This window comes from Microtus pennsylvanicus, chromosome 3, assembly GCF_037038515.1.
Source record: "Microtus pennsylvanicus isolate mMicPen1 chromosome 3, mMicPen1.hap1, whole genome shotgun sequence".
NCBI classification, from domain to species: Eukaryota; Metazoa; Chordata; class Mammalia; order Rodentia; family Cricetidae; genus Microtus; species Microtus pennsylvanicus.
This window is the reverse complement of record NC_134581.1, coordinates 110,463,659-110,491,275: the sequence shown is the minus strand read 5'-3', so window position 1 is coordinate 110,491,275 and position 27,617 is coordinate 110,463,659. Positions and strand designations below refer to the sequence as shown.

Sequence of the window (27,617 nt, the reverse complement as noted above, 5' to 3'; positions counted from 1 at the left end):
TCATATGTGTGAACACACCTATGGTAGCCACAAGAAGGTGTGAGATCCCTTGGAGCTCGAGTTGGTTACAGGTTGTAGTGAGTCACCAAAGTGGGTCCTGGAAACATACTCCAGGCCTCTGAAAGAACAGCAAGGACTCTTAACTACTAAGCCATTACTCTAGTCCTTATGCTGAATTTTTAAAATGTCAGAGGTTTTTTTTTGGAGACAGATGACTCTTGAATAAAATGATAATATTAATTACTGAGCATGCAAGCTAGTAACTCACCCTATGGTAACATAAAAAGGCAGAGCTCCTGCAAAGTCTTAAACAAACAGCTTTATTATTCTGGGGGAATGCTATTTATTATAAGCTTCTTGGATACGTGTACAAAAATGTATTAGAATTAAGAATTTCAGAAAACAAAGCTTTACTATCATACTTAACACATAATTTGAATAATAAAATAGCCTCTTTTATTTTTACATAGAGAAAATTTATATCCATTAGCATGCTTATTGAAAACAATGAAGTATTTCATTCATTAAAAATGTATCAAGAAAATACATAATAAAGTATAATTTGTAGCATAAATATAAGCCAGTAAATTCATTTTCATTACCTACATTAAGATTTACTTTTATAAACATAAAAGTCTAGTATTTAAAATCATTAACAAATGCAGAAATACAGAATTTATTTACAGAATTCTCAAAAATAACTTCACTAAATAGTGACTATCACAGTTGATCAGTATTTTCTCTGCACTCTGGATCCGACATCAGGAGACGGTCTGGCCCGCGGCTGGTTGTTCTGTAAGAGAGTTCAGAGTGTTCTCTTAGAGTCATGGTACATATTATCAACAATGCCGAGTCCTGCTCTATGTAGAGCACCGTATGGCCGTAATAATTCACAGTCTTTATATTACTAACGGTAATGTGCGTCAAAGAAACTTCCCTAGAGCAGGGGTGCGGCTGTGGCTGTGCGTGGGCAGGTGTCCTGTCTCTCCCTGTACTTTAGGCATCCTTTTCTCTACCCCAATTTACATTATTATTACTTTTTTGAGACAGGGTCTCTTCACTGGACTTGAAGATGACCGTTTGGCTGACTGGCTGGCCGTGGAGCCCTGAGATCTGCCTGCTTCCATGCCCAAGGGCTGGGTCACAGACTATATCCTGTTGGTCTGTGGGCTGGGGATCTGAACTCAGGCCCTCCGGCTGTGCAGCAAGGACTTGACTCACTGAGCGCCTCTCCAGGCCCTTAAGAGGCGGTGGTGGCGCATGCCTTTAATCCCAGCACTCGGGAGGCAGAGGCAGGCGGATCTCTGGGAGTTCGAGGCCAGCCTGGTCTACAAGAGCTAGTTCCGGGACAGGCACCAAAGCTACAGAGAAACCCTGTCTCGAAAAACCAAAAAAAAAAAAAGCTTTCTAAATTCAGGTGTGCTGGCGTACTCCTATCGCCTCAGCACTTGGGAGGTGAGGGCAGGAGGATCAAGAGTTCAAGGCTAACTACACATTGCCCTGTCTCAGAAAACAGCATAATGCAGAGGAGCTTTTTGTCATCTGTTGATCTGTTGTGTAAATGGCCAAATATAATTTTTCTTTCTTTCTTTCTTTCTTTCTTTCTTTCTTTCTTTCTTTCTTTCTTTCTTTCTTTCTTTCTTTCTTTCTTTCCTCTCTCTCTCTCTCTCTTTTTCTTCCTCCCTCCCCCCCCTTTTTAAACAAAAGCACTTGGAAGCATGTAAGGCTTTAAGAATGTTTAACATTTATTTTAGGTCAAAGATAAAGTTGCTTCTTAAAAAAAAATCATTAAATTTATTTTATTTTAAGCCAGGTAGTGGTGGTGCATGTCTTTAATCCCAGCACTTAGGAGAGGCAGAGATGGGTGTATTTCTGTTAGTTCAAAGTCAGCCTCGTCTACTAAGTGAATTCCAGGACAGCCAGGGCTACACACAGAAATCCTGTCTTGAAAAACCAAAGGGGAACACAATTTAAAAACTAATAAGACACTTAATATCGATGGACTCAATTCACCTATAAAAAGGCACAGGTTAAGAGAATGGATATGAAAACAGGATCCAACATTCTGCTGTTTACAAGAAATACACCTCAAACTTAAAGACAGACACTACCTCAGAATAAAGGGTTGGGAAAAGGCTTTTCAATCAAATGGTCCAAAGAAAAAAAACAAGGGGGTGTGGCTATACTAATATCTAACAAAATTGACTTCAAACTAAAATCAATCAGAAGAGATGGAGAAGGACACTTTAGTCTCAAAACAGGAACAATTCATCAGGAGGAAGTCTCAATCCTGAATATCTACGTCCCTAATATAAAAGCACCCACATATGTAAAAGAAACATTACTAGAACTCAAAGCATACATCAAACCCCACACTCTAATATTAGGAGATTTTAACACTCCACTTTCCCAATGGACAGGTCAACCAGACAGAAACTTAACAGAGAAATAAGAGATCTGACAGATATAATGAACCAAATGGACTTAACCGACAATCTATAGAACATTCCACCCAAACAGAAAAGAATATACCTTCTTCTCAGCATCTCATGGAACCTTCTCAAAAATTGATCACATAATTGGTAACAAAACAAACATCCATATATACAAAGAAATTATAGTAACCACCTGTGTACTATCAGATCACCATGGAATAAAGTTAGAATTCAACAACAATGCTACCCCCAGAAAGCCTACAAACTCATGGAAACTGAACAGTCAACTACTGAACCACCCCTGGGTCAAGGAAGAAATAAAGAAAGAAATTAAAGACTTCCTTAAATTCAACAGAAATGAAGGCACAACATATCCAAACCTATGGGACACTATGAAAGCAGTGCTAAGAGGAAAGTTCATAGCACTAAGTGCCCACATAAAGAAAACAGAGAAAGCACACATTGGAGACTTAACAGCACACCTGAAAGCTCTAGAAAAAAAAGAAACAGACTCACCTAGGAGTAGAAGACTGGAAATAATCAAACTGAGGGCTGAAATCAACAAAATAGAAACACAAAAACAATCCAAAGAATCAATGAAACAAAGAGCTGGTTCTTTGAGAAAATCAACAAGATTGATAAACCCTTATCCAAACTAATCAAACGGCAGAGAGAATATGCAAATTAATAAGATCAGAAATGAAAAGGGGGACATAACCACAGACACAGAGGAAATTCAGAGAATCATTAGATCTTATTACAAAAGCCTGTATGCCACAAAATTGGAAAATGTAAGAGATGGACATTTTTTTAGATAAGTACCATATACCAAATTTAAACCAAGACCAGGTGAACAATCTAAATAGACCTGTAAGTTGTGAAGAATTAGAAGCTGTTATCAAAAACCTCCCTACCAAAAAAAGCCCAGGAGAAGATGTTTTCAATGCAGAATTCTACCAGAACTTCCAAGAAGAGCTAATGCCTATACTCCTTAATGTATTTCACAATATAGAAACAGAAGAGTCATTGCCAAATTCCTTTTATGAAGCTACAGTTACCCTGATACCAAAACCATACAAAGACTCCAAGAAAGAGAATTATAGGCCAGTCTCACTCATGAACATCGATGCAAAAATTCTAAATAAAATACTGGCAAACCGAATCCAAGAACACATTAAAAAAATTATCCATTATGATCAAGTAGGCTTCATCCCAGAGATGCAGGGTTGGTTCAACATATGCAAATCTATCAATGTAATCCACCATATAAATAAACTGAAAGAAAAAAACCATATGATCATTTCATTAGATGCTGAAAAAGCATTTGACAAAATTCAACACCACTTTATGATAAAGGTCTTGGAAAGATTAGGGATACAAAGGTCATACCTAAATATAATAAAAGCTATTTACAGCAAGCCGACAGCTAACATCAAATTAAATGGAGAGAAACTCAAAGCCATCCCACTAAAATCAGGAACACGACAAGGCTGTCCACTCTCTCCACACCTCTTCAATATAGTGCTTGAAGTTCTAGCAATAGCAATAAGACAACATAAGGGGATTCGTATCGGAAAGGAAGAAGTTAAGCTTTTGTTATTTGCAGATGATATGATAGTATACATAAGCGACCCCCAAAACTCTACCAAAGAACTCCTACAGCTGATAAATACCTTTAGTAATGTGGCAGGATACAAGATCAACTCCAAAAAATCAGTTGCTCTTTATGCACAAAGGATAATGAAGCAGAGAGGGAAATCAGAGAGCATCACCTTTCACGATAGCCACAAATAGCATAAAATATCTTGGGGTAACTCTAACCAAGGAAGTGAAAGATCTATTTGACAAGAACTTTAAGTTTTTGAAGAAAGAAATTTAAGAGGATACCAGAAAGTGGAAGGATCTCCCTTGCTCTTGGATTGGGAGGATCAACATAGTAAAAATGGCAATTCTACCAAAAGCAATCTATAGATTCGATGCAATTCCCATCAAAATTCTTCACAGACCTTGAGAGAATAATAATCAACTTTATATGGAAAAACAAAAAACCCAGGATAGCCAAAACAATCTTATACAATAAAGGAACGTCTGGAGGTATAACCATCCCTGACTTCAAACTCTATTACAGAGCCACAGTACTGAAAACAGCTTGGTATTTGCATAAAACAGAGAAGTCGACCAATGGAATCGAATAGAAGACCCGGATATTAACCCACAAAACTATGAATACCTGATTTTCGACAAAGGAGCTAAAAGTATACAATGGAAGAAAGAAAGCATCTTCAACAAATGGTGCTGGCATAACTGGATGTCAACCTGTAGAAGAATGAAAATAGATCCATATCTATCACCATGCACAAAACTCAAGTCCAAATGGATCAAAGACTTCAATATCAATCTGAAAATACTGAACCTGATAGAAGAGAAAATGGGAAGTACTCTACAACAGATGGGCACAGGAGACTGCTTCCTATGTATAATCCCAGTAGCACAGACAATAAGGGCATTATTGAATAAATGGGACCTCCTAAAACTGAGAAGCTTCTGTAAAGCAAAGAACACTGTCATTAAGACAAAAAGGCAACCTACTGACTGGGAGAAGATCTTCACCAACCCCACAGCCGACAAAAGTCTGATTTCCAAAATATATAAAGAACTCAAGAAACTAGACTGTAAAATGCTAATTAACCCAATTAAAAATGGGGCACTGAACTGAACAGAGAATTCTCAGCAGAGGAATTTCAAATGGCCAAAAGACACTTAAGGTCATGTTCAACCCCCTTAGCAATCAGGGAAATGCAAATCAAAACAACTTTGAGATACCATCTTACACCTGTCAGCATGGCTAAAATCAGAAACTCCAGTGATAGCCTTTGCTGGAGAGGATGTGGAGTAAGGGGAACACTCATCTGTTGCTGGTCAGAATGCAAACTTGTACAACCACTTTGGAAATCAGTGTGGCGGTTTCTTAGGAAATTCAGGATCAACCTACCCCAGGACTCAGCAATACCACTCCTGGGAATATACCCAAGAGATGCCCAATCATACTACAAAAACATTTGTTCAACTATGTTCATACCAGCATTATTTGTAATAGCCAGAACCTGGAAACAACCTAGATGCCCCTCAATGGAAGAATGGATGAAGAAAGTGTGGAATATGTATGCATTAGAGTACTACTCAGCGGTAAAAAACAATATCTTGAATTTTGCATGCAAATGGATGGAAATAGAAAACACTATCCTGAGTGAGGTAACCCAGACCCAAAAAGATGAATATGGCATGTACTCACTCATAAGTGGATTCTAGCCATAAATAAAGGATATTGAGCCTATAATTCATGATCCTAGAGAAGCTAAATAAGAAGGTGAACCCAAAGAAAAACATATAGTTATCCTCCTGGATATTGGAAGGAGACAAGATTGCCAGGCAAAAATTGAAAACTTGGGGGTGGGGGTGGGGTGAGGGTAAGGGGAGATGGGGAGAGAAAAGTGAGAAGGGGAGGATGGGGAGATCTTGGGGGAATGGGACAGTTGGGATGGAGGAAGGGTGGATATGGGAGCAGGGAAGGATATATATTAATTAAGGGAGCCATTTTAGGGTTGGCAAGAGACTTGACTCTAGAGGGGTTCCCAGGTGTCCATGGAGATGTCCTCAGTTAGTTCTTTGGGTAGCTGAGGAATGGGAGCCTGAAATGACCTGATCCTACAGCCATACTGACGAATATTTTGCATATCACCTTAGAACCTTCATCTGGCGATGGAAGGAGATAGAGACAGAGACCCACATTGGAGCACTGGACTGAGCTCCCAAGGTCCAAATGAGGAGCAGAAGGAGGGAGAACATGAGCAAAGATGTCAGGACTGCGAGGGGTGTGCCCACCCACTGAGACGGTGGGGCTGATCTATTGGGAGCTCACCAAGGCCAGCTGAACTGGGACTGATGGAGCATGTGATCAAACTGGACTCTCTGAACGTGGTGGACAAGGAGGGCTGACTGAGAAGCCAAGGACAATGGCACTGGGTTTTGATCCTACTTCATGTTCTGGCTTTGTGGGAGCCTAGTCTGTTTGGATGCTCACCTTCCTAGATGGATGGAGTGGGGAGGACCTTGGACTTCCCACAGGGCAGGGAACCCTGACTGCTCTTTGGACTGGAGAGGTGGGGGAGGGGGAGGGAAATGGGAGAAGGGGAGGAGGTAGAAATTAAAAAAAAAAACTAAGTAAGATACTCTAAAATAAATATTCTAAGATTTGTAGGGATTTTTTCCTTTGATAATGTGCACCTAAGCAACTGTAGTGCCTTGGCAGTCCCTGGAGACTGTGTTACACTGCACAGTTCACCCAGTGTCTCAGGAGCTACCTTCTTTTTTACAGCTACAGCATTAGCAGAGTACCTGCTACACAGGAAGAAGACCAGAACCAGAGTCAGCCTGGTCTACAGGGTGAGTTCTAGGACCGTCAGAGATAGAGTAACCCTGTCTCGAAAAACAACAACAAACATATAAACAAATCCACTAAGCCAGCATTTGAACCTATTAGATTCAAATGGTTACCCATCATTAGCAATTAGCACCTATCATGATAAAACTGTTTTTTATAACTCACTGGAATTATAAATAGTACAGGTGTAAATGTCTGTGTCCCAGATTTGATCTTCTATGTATGTCATTAATTGACCTTTCTGCATAGATTCTGATATCCTTTAAGACAAAAATGTACTTAAAATTTGAATTAAACAATGTCTAGGGGCTCAAGAGATGGCTCAGTGGTTAAGAGCATTGCCTGTTCTTCCAAAGGTCCTGAGTTCAATTCCTGGCAACCACATGGTGGCTCACAACCATCTGTAATGAGGTCTGGTGCCCTCTTCTGGCCTGCAGACATACACACAGACAGAATATTGTATGCATAATAAATAAATACTTAAAAAAATAATGTCTAATAATCCATGAATCAAAGTAAAGGTTTTAAAATTTTCAAGGAAGAGAAAATATCACTGGAAAATTGAACAAATTAGGTAATTACAAAAAATTTAGGGAAATCCCAAGCTAGAATGAACTAAGTGCTTGCCAACAAGGATGCTGCACCCTAGGGGTGCACAGTGGGGTGGATAGGGCAGCGCAGCTTCCTGCTCTCTTCAGTGCCACGCCTGTCAGACCTGGGTCAGGGCACCATGGTGCAAATACTGCTTCACAGAAGAAACAGTATTGAGGGATGTGGAAGCTTCGATAGATTTATTCTTTCCTGTCAAGATTTTAGAACTCAGGGCACCCAGTCTTTATCCTCTCCCCTCAAAACCTCCAAAAGGTCTCATATTAAAAGAGATTTCTGTATTTTATTCTGTGTGAGTGACAGTTTGCCTGCACATGTGCACTGTGTGTGACTGGTTCCCCCAGGCCAGAAGAGGACATCGGATCCCCAGGACCCAGGGTCACTGAAGAGTGAGAATCACCAGTCTGGTCCTAGGCAAAAGCAAGTGCTCCAGCTGCACTCTAGCAATGCATACATAAAAGAGCACAGGAGAAACTTAGCATATACTCACCAGAAGTGGTATTAACTGGAAAGTGTTTTTGATGGATGGGCTTTTGAAAATGGCTTCTTGTACATCTGAAAAATCATACCACGACACAAAAAAATTAGTTATGTATATAAAGAGACTCACTAAAGGATTAATAACAAAATTCTCATGTGTCAAAGTATTCAAAATTGAATAAGACATTTCCTACTGATCCCAGAAATAGTCCTTACATGTAAATAGGCCCCCAAATGAAAGCAATTTGATTAGGAACAATTAAATAAAGCTGACTGGTAAGAGGGAATTCTGAGTATCTTGATTTTATGAAACAATATTCATTCAAATGTCACATTTTCCTTTTGTTTCAAGTAAAAAAAGAATTTCTTGCTGCTTGTGGTGGTGCACGCCTTTAATGACAATAGTGAGAAGGCAGAGGCAGGTGGGTCTCTGAGTTTGAGGCCAGCTTGGTCTACATAGTGAGTTCCAGGCAAGCCAGTCTTATGCAATGAGCTCCCCCCACTTCCTGTGCTGGGCTTGAACTCAGGACCCCACTCACACATGAGAATTTCTCTTTTTCTCCTTCCTTCTCCTCCTCCTCCTCCTTCTTCTTTAAATTTTACGTGCACTTCTGTTTTGCCTGCATGTACGTCTGTGTGAGGGTTTTGGATTCCCTGGAACTGGGGTTACAGATAAGACAGTTGTGAGCTGCCATGTGTGTGCTGGGATTTGAACCTGGGTCCCCCAGAAGAACAGCTAGTGCTCTTAACTGCTGTGCCCTCTCTTCAGCCTTTGAGAATTTTTTATTTATTTTGAAATGGGCTTTTCGCTCATATGTTGGTAATACTGGTTAAATTGGCAAGCTTGGCAGCCATGATTCCTGCAATGTCTCACAGCTTCGCCATTTAAGCTCTATTCTGCTCTCTCTCACCGCTTTGTACTTTATTCTGGATAGGCACTTCTGACTTATATTCTAGTCTGTTAATCCTCCAGATGTCTATAATCTGTTGTCTAAATAATCAGTTGAATTTTAAATTTATTCATATTTTCCATTCAAATTTTCCAAATAGCTAAGTCATTTTATATTGCATATTTCCTTACTAGGTTTTGAAAGATGTCTAATTATTTAAAAATATATAAATATAGTTATTTCATAGTATTTTGTATCTGGCAATTTTATTATATAACATTTCTTGGGTTCTATTTATTTAGTATGTATTGTGATTTCTTTGATTTTTAATGGATTTTTTTCTTTATGGATTAGTTTTTTATGATCATTTACTATTCATTTCCCTTAGATCTCACTTGTTATAATTCTTTGAAGATTGGAATATAGACCACATCTCCAAAAGGGACATTAATATACTTTTTCTCAATGATTTTTGGGGGTGTTAGCAATTTGAGATCATTTTCAATTATGTTATTTGCTTCAGGCTTCATAGACCAGCAGGTGTATGAACACGGGGTGGACTCCAGGCTTCACAGACCAGCAAGTGTATGAACACGGCTGGACTCCAGGCTTCATAGACCAGCAGGTGTATCAACACGGCTGGACTCCAGGCTTCATAGACCAGCAGGTGTATGAACACAGACTGGATTCCAGGCTTCATAGACCAGCAGGTGTATGAACACGGGGTGGACTCCAGGCTTCACAGACCAGCAAGTGTATGAACACAGACTGGATTCCAGGCTTCATAGACCAGCAGGTGTATGAACACGGCTGGACTCCAGGCTTCATAGACCAGCAGGTGTATGAACACGGCTGGACTCCAGGCTTCATAGACCAGCAGGTGTATCAACACGGCTGGACTCCAGGCTTCATAGACCAGCAGGTGTATGAACACAGACTGGATTCCAGGCTTCATAGACCAGCAGGTGTATGAACACGGGGTGGACTCCAGGCTTCACAGACCAGCAAGTGTATGAACACGGCTGGACTCCAGGCTTCATAGACCAGCAGGTGTATGAACACAGACTGGATTCCAGGCTTCATAGACCAGCAGGTGTATGAACACAGACTGGATTCCAGGCTTCATAGACCAGCAGGTGTATGAACACGGGGTGGACTCCAGGCTTCACAGACCAGCAGGTGTATGAACACGGCTGGGATTACTGTGAGGTACCCACTAGGCTACATTTCTAAAGCACCAGAGATGTTTTCTTTCCTTCCCTCAGCTGCTCCACAGTGACGTTGAAGAGATGGAAACATTTTGTGGCGGAAGGCATAGCCCCCTCGATGGTCCGACTTCATAGTGAAGTACCTTTTGTGACACTACTGTGTATTGTTCCACTAATCAAATATCTTCAGCTTGAAGGTTAGCTGTGTTCTACCCTTATTTTCCTAGTTAAAAATTATTTTCACTTTTTTCCCATAAAGACAGGATCTTATCAAGTCCCCAAGGGTGGCCTGGGGCTTGCCAGCTTGCACTGCTGTTCCTGCGGGAGCCACTCACGTGCTGTTATTACAGGCTTTGCTCCATGCCCGCACACACTTAGCTTTAAGAATCCTGTGTATGTGTATCCAAAGTTGAGAATTAAAAACACTTGATTGGGACTGGAGAGATGGCTCAGAGGTTAAGAGCATTGCCTGCTCTTCCAAAGGTCCTGAGTTCAATTCCCAGGCTCACAACCATCTGTAATGAGGTCTGGTGCCCTCTTCTGGCCTGCAGACATATACACAGACAGAATATTGTATACATAATAAATAAACAAATAAATATAAAGAAACACTTGAAAAAGTTATTTTCATGACGGTCAGTATAGACACCTAGTCTGTTTATTTTTAAAACATAGGTAATATGTTCACATATATATATTTAAGCCTTTATTGGGGGAGGGGTTTGAGACAGGGTTTCTCTGTGTAGCTCTGGTTATCCTGAAACTTGCTCTGGAGACCAGGCTGATCTCAACCTCAGAGAACCACCCTGTCTCTACCTCCCAAGTACTGAGATTAAAGGTTTGTACCACTATGCCCACCTTATGTTCATATGCTTCTAAAACAGAATAGTATAGAAACTGCTATCTTTTTGTTTTGTTTGTTTGTTTGGTTTGGTTTTTTGAGATAGTGTTTCTCTGTAACTTTGGAGTCTATCCTGAAACTAGCTCTTGCAGACCAGGCTGGCCTCAAACACAGAGATCTGCCTGCCTCTGCCTCCCAAGTGCTGGGATTAAAGGTGTGCGCCACCAACTGCATGGCTTAGAAACTGCTATCTTTATAAATGATATGGTGCGCCTGCAATAATCTGAAACAGTAACAATATTCTCAATTTCAGATGAGTTATTAGCTCTATTTTGTATTTTTACTTCAGAGTTTTAAATTAAATAAAGATTTAGCATAAGCTAAGAACAGGGTGTCCCTTTCTTACAGACCTGCGCCTCCACACTTACAGTACAGTCTTTCATTGAGATGGCGGAGGGACTGCAAGACCTTCTCTTCCTCAGCCGACACTGCGCAGATGTTGGATGGCTGGGGCTTACTGGAGGACAGACTTGGTTTCTGTAGCTGCTTGCTGTTCATGGCAGTCAGAATGTCATCCTCAGGCATGGAAGAATTCATGAGGTTTTCTGGTACCGAACACTCAGAAGTGCTACCTGAAACTACAGAAACCGTCTTTCACTCGTCCATCACTTTTGTTTTTGGGACCAACCCTAATATCAACTTACTGAAATTATGTCTGTCTATGCTCAAGTCACAGGCAGAGGGCAGCAGCAAATATTCTGTTACTGTCTATTTTATTTATTCATTTTTTTTTACTTTTTTTTTTTGAGACAGGGCTTTTCTGTGTAGCCCTGACTGTCCTGGAATTCACACTGTAGAACAGGCTGGCCTCAAATTCAGAGAGATCCTCCTGCCTCTGCATCCTGATTGCTGAGATTTAAAGGCCTGCACCACTACCTCCTGGCTTTTTAAAATTTTAAGTTTTTTTCTAGGATTAAAAAATTACTTTTAAATGAAAACATAATCAAATTTCCCTCCTTCCCTTTCTTCTCCCATACCTCCCCCCCATGCATGGCCTCTTTTTGTTTTTGTTTTCTTTTTGGGTGGGTTTTCAAGACAAGGTTTCTCTGTGTTGCCCTGGCTGTCCCAGAACTTACTCTGTAGACCAGGATGATCTTGAATGCAGAGATTCAGAGAGCTTAGAACTGCCTCTAATTCCTGAGTTTGTTTTGTTATTGTTTTACACACACACATTATACATATAATAACCTAGTGAATTAATTTAGCGTTGCTTGTATACATGTATTTCAGGGCTGATCATTTGGTTTTGGATAGCCAATTAGGGGCTCATCCCTGGGGAAGATTAATCAGCATTTCTTAGTTGCCTGTTCTTTATTTAGGGGTGGGACCCCGTGATATTTTCCCCTTCCACATTAGTATGTCTGTCTTGTTCAGGTCTTAGGCAGTCATATTGTTTTTTTTAAATATTTATTTATTATGTATACAATATTCTGTCTGTGTGTATGTCTGCAGGCCAGAAGAGGGCACCAGACCTCATTACAGATGGTTGTGAGCCACCATGTGGTTGCCGGGAATTGAACTCAGGACCTTTGGAAGAGCAGGCAATGCTCTTAACCACTGAGCCATCTCTCCAGCCCCCAGGCAGTCATATTGTTGGGGTAATATTTATTCATTTATTTGCATGAGTGTTTTGCCTATATGCATATCTGTATACCATGGGCATTTCGTGCCCAAGGAGGCCAGGAGAGGGTGGTGAATCCCCTAGGACTGAAGTCACAACTGATGGTGAGCTTCCACATGAGTGCTGGTAACTGAACCTGGGTCCTCGGAAAGAGCAGCCAGGATTCCTATCCCTGAGCTATCTCTCCAGCTCAGTGTACATTCCTAATCCCTGAGCTATCTCTCCAGCTCAGTGTACGTTTACATTTTCAGGATTCTCTTTATCTGGCATTTTCCCATCCCCAGTTAAGAAAATATTGGCACATACTTTTAATCCCAGCACTTGGGAGGTAGAGGAGGGTGGACCTCTATGAGTTTGAAGCCAGCCTGGTCTACATTGTGAGTTCCAAGATGCCAGAGCTATATAGTGAGACTCTATCTACTTCACATATAATTCTGAGAATCTATCCTACAGAAAAACTGGACAAGTCAGGAGATAGTTTAGTACATTATTATCCAAAAACAAACTGGGAAGGAACTGAATACACCTTCGTATGGACAGTTCAAGTCTATGTAACTGCACAATTCACAAGTACCTGAGAAAATACAGCACTCGGGAGGTGGAGACAAAGGCAGGCACATCTCTGAGAGTTTGAGGTCAGCTAGTTCTAGATCAGCCAAGGCTACACAAAGAAACCCTGTCTCAAACAAAACAAAACAAAACAAAACAAAACAAAACAAAACAAAACAAAACAAAACAAAACAAAACACCAAAAGCCAAAAATAACAACAACAGCAACAAAACATTGGGAACAAAGCTCCAAGAAACGCTTCTAGTAGCAGTCTGACTGCAGGCCCTCACCTCTCCCTCTGCTCCTCTAAACCAGCTCCCTGGCTCCACCTACATCTCTGTAGCAGAGCCCCTGCAGCAGCCTCACAACTGCTGTCTAGCTCATCTTCAGTGGGTCCTGAGCTTCTCCTCCAAGCTCCCTTCCCACTCATCCTGTTATCCCAGCCCCCAGCTCCAGCAGCCATTCTCTGGGAATGTGCCAGCCAAGGACAGAGCAGCAAGGAGGCTGGCTAAGTAGGTAGGTGCACTTCAGGTCTGCACTCGCCCTCCTCTCATGCGCAACTCTGCAGCAGACAACTGCTGCGGCCTTTCCTCTCGCCCTATCCCCGGTGGGCTGATCTGATCCTGGAGGAACACCCTGCTTTCCCACCTCCAGCACACCTCCCTGAGACCCTGACTCTTCTATCCCAGCCCCACTCTTAAGTGTCAGCTCCCAGAACTCCCAGTGGACACACCTAGCAGTATCCCAGAAGAATTCCCTCCCAGGCAACACAAAGCTGCCACACTCTAAGCACCAGAGAGGGCAAGTGAAACCAAGGAATAAAACTCATACCCAACAAAGACAAGATCAGATATCAACACCTAGAATGGGAATCTTTCTGAACCCAGAAGCCTAGCCGCCAGTGTAGAACCACAGTCAATCACAGCCAGGACAGTATGTCTCCACTAGAGGCCAACAACCCACCACAGTAGAACCTGAGTATATAACTGAAATACAAGACAAAGACCGTAAAACAGCCTTCATGAATATAATAGAGGTCCTTAAGAAGGAAATGAATAAACCCCTCAAAGAACTCTATGAAAACACAAACAGTGGAAGGAATGAAGAAAACCATTTAAGATCTGAAAGTTCAAGTAGAATCATAAAGAGAACCTACACTGAGGGAGATCTGGAGATGGAAGTTTAGGAATTCAAACAGAAAATCTCAGGAGGCATGCCTCATCAACAGAGAGCTCAGGGACTGAAGACACAACAGAAGAAACAGATAGCTCTGTCAAAGAAAATGTTAAATATAAAACATTTCTGGTACAAAATATCCAAAAAAATCTGGGACACTATGGGAAGATCAAATCTAAGAATGATAAAAATAGATGAAGGAAAAGAAATTCAGGTGAAAAGCACAGAAAATATTTTTTTTAAAAACAAAACCATACAAAAAAATTTCCTTAGGTCAGAGAAGTCAAGTCTATTCCTTATATCATGTTAATGAAGTCTGCTGCATTCCCCTCCCCTTCTGGAGAGAAGTGTATAATAAGCGTGTGGAAAATAAATGAGGTGCATTCAGTTTCACTGAATTTCCCTCCCAATGCTGTTCTGTGTTTCTGTTTTTTATTTCTCTCACATCTCTGTTCCTTTTGCTTAATAATTCTAATTCGTGCTTCCACCTGGAACATATGAATTTCTTTTTCTTAAGTTTCTTTTTTTTATTTTTACTTAAAAACAAAATTTCCACCTCCTCCCCTCCTCCCATTTCCCTCCCCCTCCCCCACTCCTATCCCCTCCCCCGCCTCTCCAGTCCAAAGAGCAGTCAGGGTTCCCTGTCCTGTGGGAAGTCCAAGGTCCTCCCCACTCCATCCATCTAGGAAGGTGAGCATCCAAACAGACTAGGCTCCCACAAAGCCAGTACATGCAGTAGGATCAAAACCCAGTGCCATTGTCCTTGGCTTCTCAGTCAGCCCTCATTGTCCAACACATTCAGAGAGTCCGGTTTGATCATATGCTCCATCAGTCCCAGTCCAGCTTGCTTTGGTGAGCTCCCAATAGATCAGCCCCACCATCTCAGTGGGTGTGAACATATGAATTTCATAGAGACTGTTTTTTAACAGTACAAGATGTAATGGATTATTAAAAATTGCTGCGGATCCCCGAGTGGCTTGCTGTGGGACAGGGACTGCGCATGAGACCACACCACAGGTGTCCGAAGTTGCCTGGTCCCAGGCTCCATCCCCTGCGGCAAGCCATGTGGCAGGCGAGAGACAGATGGAGGCACGCCATGCAAAGTGAGGTTGGATATTTATTTAGTAGTTATGGAACGGAAGGAAGAAAGGGAAACGAACAGAGAGGGAGAGAGGGAGAGAGGGAGAGAGGAGAGAGAGAGAGAGAGAGAGAGAGAGAGAGAGAGAGAGAGAGAAAGAAAGAGTGAGGAGAGATCAAAGCTCTCCTCTGGGGGGGGGAAGGGAAGAGAACTCAGGCTGGAAGAAGCTGAAGATCAGCTTGCCTCAGCGGATGGGGAAGGGAGTGGGCGTGGCTTGTCTCCTAAAGAGACAGAACAATAATTACACAAGAAGCATACAGAACACTGAATAGAATGGACCAGAAAAGAAAGTCCCTTCGGCACACGGTAATCAAAAGACTAAACTTACAGAACAAAGAAAGACTTGTATGATTAAAAACTTTAAGATATTTGAAGGAAGAATTGACAAAGCTATCAGAAGACGGAAAGCTCTCCCATGCTCATGGATTGGTAGCATTAATATAGTAAAAATGGTATCTTATCAAAAGATTCAATTTAATCTCCATAATAATTCCAACACAGCCCTTTGCAGATCTTAGCAGCATGATTTTCAGCTTCACACAGAAGCACAAAAAAATCCAGGATAGTTAAAACAATCTTGAATAATAAAAGAACCATTGGAGGGATCACTATCCTAGATTTTTAGCTGTACTACAGAGTTAAAGAAAAATCATGATATTGGCACGAAAAGACACATTGATCAATGGAACCAAACTAAAGACCCAACACTTATAAATCTAACACTTATAGACACCTGATTTTTGATAAAGAAGCAAGAAATATACAACGTAAAAAAGACAGCACCTCCAACAAATGGTGCTGGTCAAACTGAATGTCTGCATACAGAAGGATGCAAATTGATTCATATCTATCACCCTGCATAAAATTCAACTCTAATGGACCAAAGACCTCAACATAAAACAAAATACATTGTGCTTCATAGAAGAGAAAGACTTTATAAACAGAATACTGTTAGCACAGGTACTAAGATCGACAAAATTTAAATGGGAACTCATGAGACTGAGAAGTTTCTGATAAGGCAAAGGACAACATCATTTGGACAAAGCCACAGCCTACAGAATGAAAAGAGATTTCCACCAACTACACACCTGATAAAGGGCTCATATACAAAATACATAAAGAACTCAAAAAACTAGATATTGAGAAAACAAATAACCCAATGAAAAAATGGGGTACAAAATTCTCAAAAGAAGACTTAAAGAGATGTCCAACATCCTTAGTCATTAGGTAAACACAAATCAAAACTATTTTAAGATTTAATCTTACACCTGTCAGAATGACTAAGCTCAATAATATAAGCGACAGCTTCAGGCTGGTGAGGGTATGGAATAAGGAGAACATTCACACATTTTTGGTTGGGGTGCAAAGCAGTAAAGCACTATGGAAATCAGTATGGTGGTTCCTCAGGAAGCTGGCAATCTTTCTTTCTTTTTTTAATATTTATTTATTTATTATGTATACAATATTCTGTCTGTGTTATGCCTGAAGGCCAGAAGAGGACACCCGATCTCATTACAGATGATTGTGAGCCACCATGTGGTTGCTGGGAATTGAACTCAGGACCTGCTCTTAACTGCTGAGCCATCTCTCCAGCCCCGCTGGCAATCTTTCTACTTCAAGATCCAGCTATACCACTCTTGGGCATATACCCAAAGGATGCTTTATCCTCCAACAGAGACACTTGGCTCAACTATGCTCATTTCTATTATATTCATAAGAGCCAGAATCTGGAAACAACCTAGATGTCCCTCAATAGATGAATGGATAAAGACAATGGATATACAATGGAACATTACTCAGTCATTAAAAAATTAAATAATGAAACTTGTAGGTAAATGGAGGAACTAGAAAAAAATCATCTTGAATGAAGTAACCCAGACTCAGAAAGAAAAAAATATATATTTCCTTATATGTGACTATTAAATGTTAAGTCAATAATAACCAAGATATAACCACATATGTTAGGCATTGAATAAGAGACTGATGGGGAGCAGGGGCAGATAGATCTCCCCAAGAAAGGGAAATAGCTATGAATAAATGGGTGCTGACTGGAATGTGAGAATCAAGTGGAGACAGGGAGGGAATAGGGAGATGAGGGAAGGAATACTTAGACAGTTAAAATTAAGGACCATTTGAGGGGTAGTAAGGAAATCTAGTACACTAGAAGCTTACACACACACACACACACACACACACACACACACACACACACACACACACGAGAAGGTGATCTAAATGACATCACCAAACAATGAGGGAAACAGAGCCCCAACTGGACAGCTTTTGTGACCAAATGAAGCTTCCAGTATTGGTACTGGGTTTTATCTAATTGAGATGTTGTCCAAACAACCCAGGCCATTAGCAAGACTATTGGTTGCTCTCTATAAACTGATGCATGGCCTCATTGCTAAAGACAAAACCTACATGACTCACTGAACTGACATGGAGAAGTCCAACTGGTACCTACCTAGAGCCTACCTTCTCACGTAGGAGCTAGTGTCTTTGATACAGGAAGGTACTATGCAGACCACCAGGGCAGAAATGTAAACGCCAACCCAGCTTTGACCTAAATAGTGTTGTTCTGCGAGCACGATATGCTAGTGCAATGTTGGCACAAAGCTTGTTGGAGTAACTAAGCAACATCTGATTTGAGTTAAGCCTTACTCCCCACTGCTTAGGTGACAAAGAACCTGAGACTAGATTGCCTAGGGACCTACAGTAAAACCTAATACTACTGTTCTAAAACCAAACCAAACCGTAGCAATGGAATGACTTCTAATGACATTTTACAATAATTATAGATCAGGTCTTTCTCAGTTGTTATCAGAAAAGTTTCTTCCTGCAGCAGATGTAACAAATAGAGACCCATAGTCAGACATTATGCAGAGAGTGAGAGACCTTGGAACATTCAGCTCTAAGTGGGATGTCTCTATCAAATCTCTCTACTCAAGATCAGGGAACCCCGCAGAAGAGGAAGCAGTAAGAGTGAAAGAGCCAGAAGGAGATGGAGGACACCAAGAAATGAGGTCACCTAATCAACAAGACAGATACACATATGAACTCACAGGGACTGAGGCAGCATGCATAGGGCTTGCACGGTCTCCACCAGATGGGATCCTAGAGATGAAGGAAGTAGACACAAGCCCCATCTCTAACCCAGGAGCCATCTCCAATTGATGCCACTTGCAAATGAAAATTTAGTTTCCTTTGGGGAAGCAAATTACTTCACCCAGAGACAGGGTTTCTCTGTGTAGCCCTGGCTGTCCTGGGACTCACTCTACACCAGGCTGGCTTCCAACTCAGGGATCCGCCTCCCTCTGCCTCCGAGGTCTGTGCCATGACTGGTGGAAACAAACTATTCTTAAGAGTATGCCAACTGTAGATGGTCAATAGAAAGCTAACTCAATGGCATCTTTGGATAGTCCTTATCTTATAATATTGTGGCAGGACTTTTCCTATTTTTAAAAATTTATCCTGTTATTTTTAATATATATATATATATATTTCTTCTTTTTAACCTATAGGTTTTTTTTGCATATATATTATGGCTTGTAGTGTTTTGGGATTTCTGATTTGCAAATGAGGGTCTCTATTTGCTATGCCTCCTCATGGGCTTTTTCCTTCTGTTTAGTTTTGTCCTATTCCAATGTGTTAGCTTTTGTTTTATCTTATATTGTATTCTGCTATATTTTATTTTACTATTATCCCTTAGAATTTGTTCATTTTCTAATATGGGACAGAAAGGGAATGAATTCAGATGGGAGAGGAGATGGAGAGGAACTGGGAAGAGTAGAGGGAGAGGAACTACAATCAGGATATGAGAAAAAAATCTATACACAATAAAAGAAGATAAAAAAATACATATAGCAAAACGTACCTTCTTCAGTCTTGGGACCTCTTGTAGCTTGTATTGGCTCACTTGTACTTTGAACAGTTTGTCCAAAATGCTATAAAAATAGGTTAAATAAGAATAGAATTCCACATTTAAAATTCATGATATGGTCAAGGCTTTTAAGAATCTATAAATTGTTGCCTGCATTTTTAGTTGTCACTCTTTGTATAACTTGCCTATCTCTTTTGTTTTGGAGCAGAAATCAAGAACTACTGGATTAAAGCCTTTCATGGTGAATAAATATTTAAAACTGTCTTTTGTCTAATACAAAGTTTCAGGTTGCAGTGTTCTCTTGCATAACAAAAGAGCAAAGTATGCTGGGTGGTAATCAGCTGGAATAAAGAACTGTTAAAGGTCCCATCCCACTTTACACTGGGATGGCTTTGTATGTGTGAGTCACTGCTAGACTGTTCTGAGTGCAGCTGATGTTGAGGACAGGAAGTATCTACAAGACTGCAGGCAGAAGCAGCAGAGATCTGAACACATCTTCAAAAAGTGTGCCATTCCACACTACCTGACAGACACCCTCCTGCTCTCCTGAATATAGCCTGTCAGACTGCCTGGCAGGGACTTACACGTGGCTCTGCCAAGCTGATCTGAAGAGTAACCGACACAGGCCACTGCAACAGCCCCAACCCCAAGGCTGCCCGAGCTGTATTTTCCTCTTGACACACCTGGCACTGAAAATCTGCTGTAAAATGGTAAGGGTGACGTTTCACTTTTATCTGTCTTACATTCTTTGCACAAAGAACTAGGCAAAAGATGCCATTTCAAAACACATTTGCTAAGACATGGTGATAAGGACCACTACTGTAGCAACAGTATGCTTCACCAGCCTCTAGAATAGAGAACAAAACCAAACAAAAATGATAACAATTCTCAACTCTAAAATTTGATTTTGATGGAGAACATTCCTGTAGTATAAGAGTGGCAAGACCTTGTGAGGTGTGAGGTGTCCAAGCAGATGTGTAAGTGACAGACACGTGAAAAGGAAAGGAAACTGGGAAGGCAGTGAGGACAGCACGGGAAGGTGCAAAAGGCAAGGAGCAACACAACAGCGCCCACAGAGTAGAAACAACTGAGAGGGCACCGAGCTTGTAACTTGTTACTTAGAAGTAGAACTTGCTACTTCTAAGATTTGAGACACCTCTTTCTTTTTTCCTTTCTTTCTTCCTTCTTTCCTTTTTTTTGAGACAGGGTCTTACTATGTAGCTCTGGTTAGTCTGCAACTCAGAGATTCACTTAATTCTGTCTCTCAAGTGCTGGGTTTAAAGGTGTGTGATACACCAGCAAATCTGATATAGCTTAAAACAAGTTTAATGAAAGATAATGTATTCCCTGCATAGATCTTGATATGAATGGCGGGAATAATATGCGATTTCAAAGAGGATCTGATTAATTGCTACTACATTTATAATCTGGAAGGTATTTACATTTATTATTTAGCTATAATCATATAGTGATAATGATACCATAACTTATACAAACATAAACTAAATGATTCACTTTGCTGGTAAGATTAGATCATGATTGTTATCTATCTTAATAACCTTATGCACATGAAAATGAATACCTCTTGGGCTATAGGTGTGGCTCAGTGTTTGCCTTGCATGTAAGAAGCTCTGAGTTTGATCCCCAGAACCAGGAAGAAGTGTGTAAAATGCTCCCTATATGAATGGCAAGACCCTCAACTTCTTCAATATGTACAATTTTTACAGGGCACCCTAATCCAATTCTATAAAAAAATAAGAAGAGATACTTACAGTAGAAGCTCCAAGTAAAATGCTTTTTAATTATTCATCTCATGTTTCTCAATATTCTAAAATCAATTATTAAATAGACCTCTAAAATGTCATATTAGACTATACTTATTCAGTCCTCATATAATTTCCACATCATTTAAAATTGTTACTACGCTTTGGATTATACTCAAGATCTCTGTCCCAAAAGCCATAGTAGGTTTGTTGGACTGTTCCTAAAGACAAAACCATCATGTAATTCATAGTCTCTTATAAAAGGTTCCTAGATGGAAGACGTCTTTTAAAAAGTACTGTATAGCCGGGCGATAGTGGCGCACGGCCGGGCGATGGTGGCGCACGCCTTTAATCCCAGCACTCGGGAGGCAGAGGCAGGCGGATCTCTGTGAGTTCGAGACCAGCCTGGTCTACAGAGCCAGTTCCAGGAAAGGCTCCAAAAGCCACAGAGAAACCCTGTCTCGAAAAAAGAAAAAAATAAAAATAAAAAAAAAAAAAATAAAAAGTACTGTATAACATACAATATTACCAACATCCATACCTTCTCACCTTCTTTCATCCTGCCCATTTATTTAAAAAGTATTGTATAACATACAATATTACCAACATCCATTCCTTCTCCCCTTCTTTCATCCTGCACATTTATTTAAAAAGTACTGTATAACATACAATATTACCAACATCCATCCCTTCTCCCTTCTCCCCTTCTTTCATCCTGCCCATTTATTTAAAAAGTACTGTATAACATACAATATTACCAACATCCATCCCTTCTCCCTTTCTTTCATCCTGCCCATTTATTGCATATTTAAATAACTTTGGGGAATTTTGTTGCAAATGACCTTTCTACAGAATTAGCTATAAATAATAAGTTAATATATACACATATATATTACTTTTTCTTATTTATATATATTTAAAATATATAATAATATTAATAATTATTAATATAATAATATATATATTTGCCTAATGTTTGTGTGAGTACCACTTTTGTGCCTGGTGCATTTATAGGCCAGAGGGTGGCTCTGGATTTTTTTCAGACTGGAGTTAGAGATGGTTGTGAGCCACCATGTGGGCACTGGGAACTGAACCTGGGTCCTCTCAAAGAGCAGTCAGCACTCTTAACATCTCTCTAGCCCCAGAAATAATTGCTTAAAGATAGTTAAAAGCCTCCACTGGCAACTGATCATATGGACTCATTTAAATATAGCAAATAAGAACAATAAGCTCCTAGCATTAGATTCCAAGATTGTCTAACGAATGGCTTTGGCTGTATTCCCATTGATGCTGAGGTACAGTTTACACCAAAAGCATCTGTCTTAAAGCCGTTTTCTACACTAAGAGAGTCTTGCTGAGACCATACTTACAATCATTTGCTCGGTGCACTTCATTCCTACAGATCCAGAGACTTTTCTCTTCTGCTCTAACAGCTTTCTCCACTTATTTTCAACAACTTGTTTTCTTCTTGTAACAGCAGAATCTTAACAAATGTCAATGTAAAAAATTATGAAAATTGAGTAGGTAATTATGTATCCCTCTAATTTTCAAATTACTGTCAGACAGTGCAGAAAGTTCTATACATTTCATCCATTTGGCCAGCAGACTTCTATTAATTTTCCTCTAAGTTCTATACATGGCCCATTTGCAAGGATTCATCCAACACAGTTCCTGCTATGGAAGAGAATATGGGGAATACCAAGAAGATACACGAGGCATTTTATACTGTTTGCAGGAAGAGCACTGAAAGATTCTAATGTAACATTATCAAAAAATTAGAAATGAAACTTTATACATGGCACCTGTTACATTTGCCAGAGAGGTCATATACTGTATAGTGAGTTCAATTATCCTGAGAGAAATCTGCAGGGCAAGAGGTTGGCCCCACCCTTCATTTTTTGCAGGGTCCTAGTGTGCCCAGGGAAGTAAATTTATGCATCTCAAGTAGTATCTGAGCAAGTTCTCAGACAGAATTTAGCTGTGAGCTGTGGTGCTCCTCACAAGATTTTCCTATGCTTTCTGTATGGCTACTTAACTAAGACCTCATTCTAACAATGCCAATTCCCAAATATGATAAAAATAATTTAAGGACAGGTGAGAAAGAGCAAGGCAGAGCAAACACACCCCTCATTCTTGCATAGTCCCCTCATCAGTCATGGAAGTGTCTTGTCACAGTGTCCATTTCAGGCTTAGTTTCATAGACTTAGAAACTATAAAAAATTAAAAGAGCGAATCCTACCTTAAAGGTGTACTTTTTTTTTTTTTACAAAATGTGAGGTAATATTATATTAAGTCCTCATAATTGAAAAGATGGTTGAAAAAGTATATGCTCTACAATGTTCATAGCAGCATTGTTTGTGATAGCCAGAACCTGGAAACAACCTAGATGCCCTTCAATGGAAGAATGGATGAAGAAAGTATGGAATTTATACATATTAGAGTACTACTCAGCAATAAAAAACAAGGACTTCATGAATTTTGCATACAAATGGATGGAAATAGAAAACACTATCCTGAGTGAGGTAAGCCAGACCCAAAAAGAGGAACATGGGATGTACTCACTCATATTTGGTTTCTAGCCATAAACCAAGGACATTGAGCTTATAATTAGTGATCCTAGAGAAGCTAAATAAGGAGAACCCAAAGAAAAACATATAGGCATCCTCCTGAATATTAACCTTCAGCAAGCGATGAAAGGAGACAGAGACAGAGACCCAAATTGGAGCACAGGACTGAAATCTCAAGGTCCAAATCAGGAGCAGAAGGAGAGAGAGCACGAGCATGGAACTCAGGACCGCGAGGGGTGCACCCACACATTGAGACAATGGGGATGTTCTATTGGGAACTCACCAAGGCCAGCTGGCCTGGGACTGGAAAAGCCTGGGATAAAACCGGACTCTCTGAACATAGCGGACAATGAGGACTACTGAGAACTCAAGAACAATGGCAATGGGTTTCTGATCCTACTGCACGCACTGGCTTTGTGGGAGCCTAGGCAGTTTGGATGCTCAACTTACTAGACCTGGATGGAGGTGGGGGTTCCTTGGACTTCCCACAGGACAGGGAACCCTGATTGCTTTTCGGGCTGGGGGGAGACTTAATTGGGGGAGGGGGAGGGAAATGGGAGGCGGTGGCGGGGAAGAGACAGAAATCTTTAATAAATAAATAAATTAAAAAAAATAAATAAATAAAAAAAGAAAAAAAAACAATAAATACTTTTATGTCACAAAAAAAATAAAAATAAAATTCTGTCTAAAAAAAAAGATGGTTGAAAATTATGTAATGAAACATAATAACAGAGCAAAAACATGTTATACAGGTCAAAATAAAATATTTACAATTATTTGAAATACACTGTGATGTTAACAGATACATATATAATTTGTTGGTCTAGAATTGGTGGGTCATAGGATCTATATATGTTCAATTTTTGTAGATATGAGAATTTTTAGTTTATACGAAATCTTACTTACCCTTAGTAATGTGTCTACTTTTAGCTACTGTGATATATGCAGTTGTATCTAAAAGTCTAAATGTACATTTGCATGATTATTGTCCATTTTATGGCTTTATATATGAAAAGCTTATTCTAGTATTTTGCTTTGTTTTTCTATGTGTATGCGTGTATGTTTATGTATAGGAGGGTGTAAATGTATGGTAGCACGCACACACATGTGTGCAGGTCTGTGGAGGTCAGAGGACAACTTCATAAGGATTAAAAGCATAAGACATCACACCTATTGCATTAAATATTTTTTATTAGATTTACTCATTTTATTTTCTAGTAAGTGTTTTGCCTATATGTGTACCGCCTGTGTCTTTGGAGGTCAGAAGAGGACACTTGGATCCCCTGAAATGTGAGTTCCAGGCGGATGTGAACCACTATGTGTGTGTGATGGGAATTGAATTCGGGTCCTTTATAAGAAAAGCCAGTGCTCTTAACTGCTGAGCCATCTCTTCAAGCTCTATTGCTATTAACATGGGTTTTCAGGCCCTCTGTTCGGAAGTCAAGCTCCTTACTGAATGTGCTATCTTCCTAGCACAGTGATGATCTTTCTGATGTAGTCTGCAGTTCAACTAAAAACCACTATCAATATTGCTGTGACATTATTTTGTTCATTCATTTTTTTGAGGGAGACAATCTAGATAATTATGGTAGCATTTGATTCAATCACTATGGACACTGGTGTTAGCCCCCGCTGTTTTTGCAGCCTTTTAGTCTATTCTTTAGTCTGTCCTACAAATGTTAGATTTGCCTAGCTGAGCCCATATTAATTTAAATCAATGCTTTGAAGCAGACCTCTTTACCCAGTACTGCTTCTCTGGTTTAGCCCTCATGACAGAATTAGCCACATTTTTATATTCATTGTAGTCTTTTATACATTCTACCTATGAGTCTGGATTAGTCCAGAGGATTATAAATACATTCAGAGGTGTGTCATTTTAACTTGTTAATTTTTTATATGAAAAACACTCCAATTTCATTGTATAAGTACCATTTTCTTAATAATTTATATTTTACAGAGAGCATAAGCAATCTGACTATTCTAAAACCATATTACTTCCAGAGCTTTATTTTTCACATTTAAATCTCCAATTGACATGGAATTGGTGTTTACATATGAGTTAAGGAAAAGTCACTTTACTGATTATACATAGTTAACCAACTGAAGGATAAAATGAATTCCTTTTTTCCTGCCATGCATTGCCAGCTTTGTTAAAAATCAGGCAATTAATTGTGTGGGCTTAGCACAGATTCCAGACTTTGCTCATTGCTACAGCTTTAGATAGACTATCTAGAAATGAAAGTTCCAAGACAGAGTTTCTCCCTGTAGTTTTGGAGCCTGTCCTGGAACTTGATCAGCAGACCAGACTGGCCTCGAACTCACAGAGATCTACCTGCCTCTGCCTCCCGAATGCTGGGATTAAAGGTATATGCCACCATCATCTGGCTTTAGTGATGAAAGTTTTAACTTTGTTCTTGAAATTGTCTCAACTATTCTTGGTCTATGCACTTAATAATGTAAATATTAGATAGAGTCTAGCAATTTTCACAGAGCCTGTCGGATTTCATTGCCTCAACATGCACGTACCTTCTTCTCCACCCAGATCTTCGTTCATTCACTTTGTCATGTTTTTAGTCTTCGCTACAGGTTATTCAAATATTTACATTCAGTTACTCTCATAGGCTTATATTTTTAATGTTATTTAAAAATAGCATTATTAAAATTTTAAGTCTGTACCTTTGAAGTCCTAATCTCCATTGCTAGTCTAACTTTGTTTCAGTTGCCCGTTCCAACTCAGCTGCATAGTTAGTATAGGATCCTGTCCTGTCTGGGGAGGAAGGCATGCTGTGTTTATCAGTAGCAGGCAAACCACACTCTGACAGTGTGGTTGACATGCTTTGCCCTAGAGGTTTAATTTGACCTTTTAGTTGGGCTTATTCATTATAATTTTTTTCTTTATTTTCTGATGAGGATAAGCATAATTATTTCACTGTAAGGAATTAGTCGGCACTTTAGAATATGTTCTCATATACCATGTATTTCAAGGTTTTATAACTTCCACAATAATTTTACTTATTTTTCTCAATATTTTTTCCCCTCAGTTTCTCTTCATTCTTTAAAAAACTCAGTCTCTATCCTTGCTTAGAATTTTTTGTAGTGAATAGTGAAAAGATTTAGGTTACTTTCTTTGCATTTAATTTTCCACCTGCTAATGTAGTTTGTATCCATCCAGTTTATGAAAAGTCTCGTGGCTAGAGAGGATGGGTCATTCATTAAGAGCTCTAGTTAGGCGCAATCTCCACCAGAGCAGGCCTGAGGCAGCAATGCTCACAGGAGTAGGTACTAGGGAGTGACCACTGGGGGAGTTATTAGAGAAATGCAAATCAAAATAACTCTGAGATTCCTTCTTACACCTGTCAGAATGGCCAAGATCAAAAACATTGATGACAACTTAAGCTGGAGAGGATGTGGGGTAAAGGGAACACTCCTCTGTTGCTGGTGGGAGTGCACACTGGTGCAGCCCCTTTGGATATTAGTAAGGCAACTTCTCAGAAATTTAGGAAACAACCTCCCTCAAGACCCAGTAATAGCACTTTTGGGCATATACCCAAAGGATGCTCAATCATACCACAAGGACATGTGCTGTGGGACAATGATCTTGTACTCTGTAAAGATTTGTATTGATTTAATAAAATGCTGATTGGCCAGTAGCCAGGCAGGATGTATAGGTTGGGTGACCAGAAAAGGAGAATTCTGGGAAGAAAAAAGCTTAGTCTGCAGTCATTACTCAGACGCAGAGGAAGCAAGATGAGAATGCCTTGCTGATGAAATGTACCAAGCTATGTGGCTGACACCAACAAGAATTTATGGCTTAATACAGGATGTAAGAGTTAATAAGAAGCAGTTTATGATTAATGTAGACCTCTGTGTGTTTTTTTGGGACTGAATGGCTGCAGGACTGTGTGGGACAGAAACCTTTACCATGTCAACAGACATGTGCTCAACTATGTTCATA

At 40.0% G+C, this 27,617-nt stretch overlaps 1 protein-coding gene across 3 annotated transcripts in view; it reads right to left on the bottom strand.

The window, feature by feature from the left end:
• Positions 1-299: 299 nt before the first annotated feature.
• Cep126 (centrosomal protein 126) overlaps positions 300-27,617 on the bottom strand; it is a 56,718-nt gene continuing 29,400 nt past the window's right edge. Inside the window, exons 7-12 of one of the 3 annotated variants that reach the window (XM_075966840.1) lie at positions 22,466-22,578; positions 19,327-19,396; positions 11,333-11,542; positions 7,976-8,040; positions 4,666-4,751; positions 300-793 (exon numbers count right to left, since the gene is read on the bottom strand). In XM_075966840.1, coding sequence (XP_075822955.1) covers positions 721-793; positions 4,666-4,751; positions 7,976-8,040; positions 11,333-11,542; positions 19,327-19,396; positions 22,466-22,578 — 617 coding nt within the window. In that variant the 3' untranslated portion in view covers positions 300-720. The remainder of the gene's footprint in view (positions 794-4,665; positions 4,752-7,975; positions 8,041-11,332; positions 11,543-19,326; positions 19,397-22,465; positions 22,579-27,617) is intronic. The other 2 variants (XM_075966842.1, XM_075966841.1) reach the window with 2 other exon arrangements.